Source organism: Limulus polyphemus, unplaced genomic scaffold, assembly GCF_000517525.1.
Source record: "Limulus polyphemus unplaced genomic scaffold, Limulus_polyphemus-2.1.2 Scaffold7469, whole genome shotgun sequence".
Classification (NCBI taxonomy): Eukaryota; Metazoa; Arthropoda; class Merostomata; order Xiphosura; family Limulidae; genus Limulus; species Limulus polyphemus.
This window is the reverse complement of record NW_013673079.1, coordinates 24309-26749: the sequence shown is the minus strand read 5'-3', so window position 1 is coordinate 26749 and position 2441 is coordinate 24309. Positions and strand designations below refer to the sequence as shown.

At 35.4% G+C, this 2441-nt stretch overlaps 1 protein-coding gene across 1 annotated transcript in view; it reads right to left on the bottom strand.

The window, feature by feature from the left end:
* Nucleotides 1-2441, bottom strand: part of LOC106474640 (astacin-like) — a 20719-nt gene that overhangs the window by 6986 nt on the left and 11292 nt on the right. The window contains exon 6 of the mRNA XM_013935330.2: nt 1410-1637. Within this exon, the coding sequence (XP_013790784.2) occupies nt 1410-1637 (228 nt within the window). The remainder of the gene's footprint in view (nt 1-1409; nt 1638-2441) is intronic.

Here is a 2441-nt window from a genome sequence, read left to right as displayed (position 1 = left end):
AGCCGTAAAAACGTAGTGTGAGATCGATCACATCGTCTAGAGCCAAGTGCATAAAATTTATCATGAAAGTTAAAATATCGATTTAATTTTAAACTTATATCGTTTGTGAAATAAGATATTTCTGTTATATCACCAATGTTTTTAATAATAATAAAAAACCTCTTTAATCAACGGAGACTCTAAATTAAGAAACCAACAAATATTTTCCAGTTTTATTGTCTATGCCAGTGGTCGGCAACCTATGACCCGCCTAAAGTTGGCTTCACCATTGCAACCCGAAAGGGCATATTCATTGTTCAGTTCAAGTTTCTCGGCTATGTGAGAAGAATAACGATATTAAAGTCACGGCTACGGAGAATTTTAAGATCAATTTCAGGGAAAAATATCAAACTGGTCGAACTATTAATTTTTTGTATGTAAATAAACATACACATTTAAAATACATGTACCGGTATTAATAATTATATGATTATCACTGACCCAACACAAACCTAGCCAAATGTATAAAATTTATCATAAAAGTAAAGATATCGATTTAATTTTAAGCTTAAATCATTTCTGAATTAATCTGTTTTCTGTTATATCACTAACAATAAAAAACAAACTTCTTTAATCAGTGGAGACTAAATTAAGAAATCAACAAATATTTTTCCAGTTTTGTCATTTGTACACTTCATGTTATATTTTCAGTACATAGACTACCAACAATATTAGGTTATACTTTTGTTGGTAAGTAACATGACATAAAAGCCATTGTTAGATTGTAGTGTTACCAAAACACACTGGGTTTTATATATATATTAGATGTTGTAATCTGATTTTTACCAATAATTATTCTATGAATACGCCACGAATTCATTTCATGAATGATCTTAATTTTGATTAGCTCACAAAGGAATTTACCGACGTTTGACTGCCTTGACTGTACTTTTCTGCCCCTTAGTTGGTCAAGCTTAATTTCGCAAAATTTATTTATTTCAGTTAGCTATGAACTGTGAGGTTAGGGTATACTATGGGGTGCGTGTAGTTGAAAGTTATACTTTTCATGGATCCAGACCAAATGTAGCTTTTTAATTATTTGCTGTTGAGCATAAAGCTACACATTGAGTTATTTATGCTCTGGCCGCCGCGGGTATCCAAACCCAATTTTTAGTGTTATAATCCACGAGAACTATTGGTAATCCATCGGAGGGGGGTGGGAGCTCAGTGTAGTACTAAAAGCGATAGATCGATGTATCTTATCATCAACAATATTGTATAACTAGTTACAGATAAATTAATCAATTTTATGTTTGGATTAAGCCTTAGCTTTTGCTCTTTTTTTTGTCGAGAGTCACATTTTAACTGAGCATAATATTTAATGACAAACACACACAAACATATATATGTACATAAAGAACAATCCTTACCAAAACATTCATAAAGCCTGTTTACCCTCCTGACATCGCTTTCACTAAATTTTGTCTTCTTCCACACAGGTCCAATAACAACGTTTGGTTCCTTAGGCCTAACGGTTGGAGATTCTCCGTCTTTGGAGAATGCCATTTCACCATACAACATGACTGACTCGTAGTCAAAATTTTCCCCTAAGTAGTTGTTCTCCCAAGGTAACATTTTGTCGAAGTTGTACTCCATACCTGTGATAGGAAAAAGTGCGGTATGAAAAGCTAAGTTCTCAAAATGTTTTGATAGAATTATTTTAATATCTCTATTGAAACCCAGAGAGAAAGAAAACTTATACTGGGCAATTACATTTTAGCAAGGGGGAAAAAAAAAGATACGAAAACCTAAGTTCCACTCAATGTAGTGGCTTCACCTAGTAGCGAAACATATGTGTCGATTATGAGATTTTTAAATAGGTCCCGAGAGAACTCTTTAATATATGTATATTAGTGAACAGTATTAAAACCTTACCTGGCGAAATAAAAGATGTGCAGCCTAGTTGACGAATTCAGCTTAGACAGAAGCTTCAATGAATAAGGTTAGTTAGTTTTAAGTTCACATAAAATTAGTTGAGGTCTATCTGTACCTAATTTTAAAGCGATAGATTAGGAGGAAGGCAACGTAGTGAACACCACCCACCACCAACTTTTGGGCTACTCTTTACCAATGAATAGTGGAATTGACCTTCACCTTATAACGATTCCATGACTGAAAGAGCGAGCATGTTCAGTAACAGGATTCGACCTCGCGACACGCAGGTTGCGACTCCAGTTCCCTAAGCACCAGGCCACGTCAGGTCCTCCGAGAGACATCTAGTATATAGACTGAAAGAGCGAGCATGTTCAGTAACAGGATTCGACCTCGCGACACGCAGGTTGCGACTCCAGTTCCCTAAGCACCAGGCCACGTCAGGTCCTCCGAGAGACATCTAGTATATACATTTTGGCTGACGTATAGAAGCGTTATCAACTAGCGTTATCTGACAAACTAAGATTAGA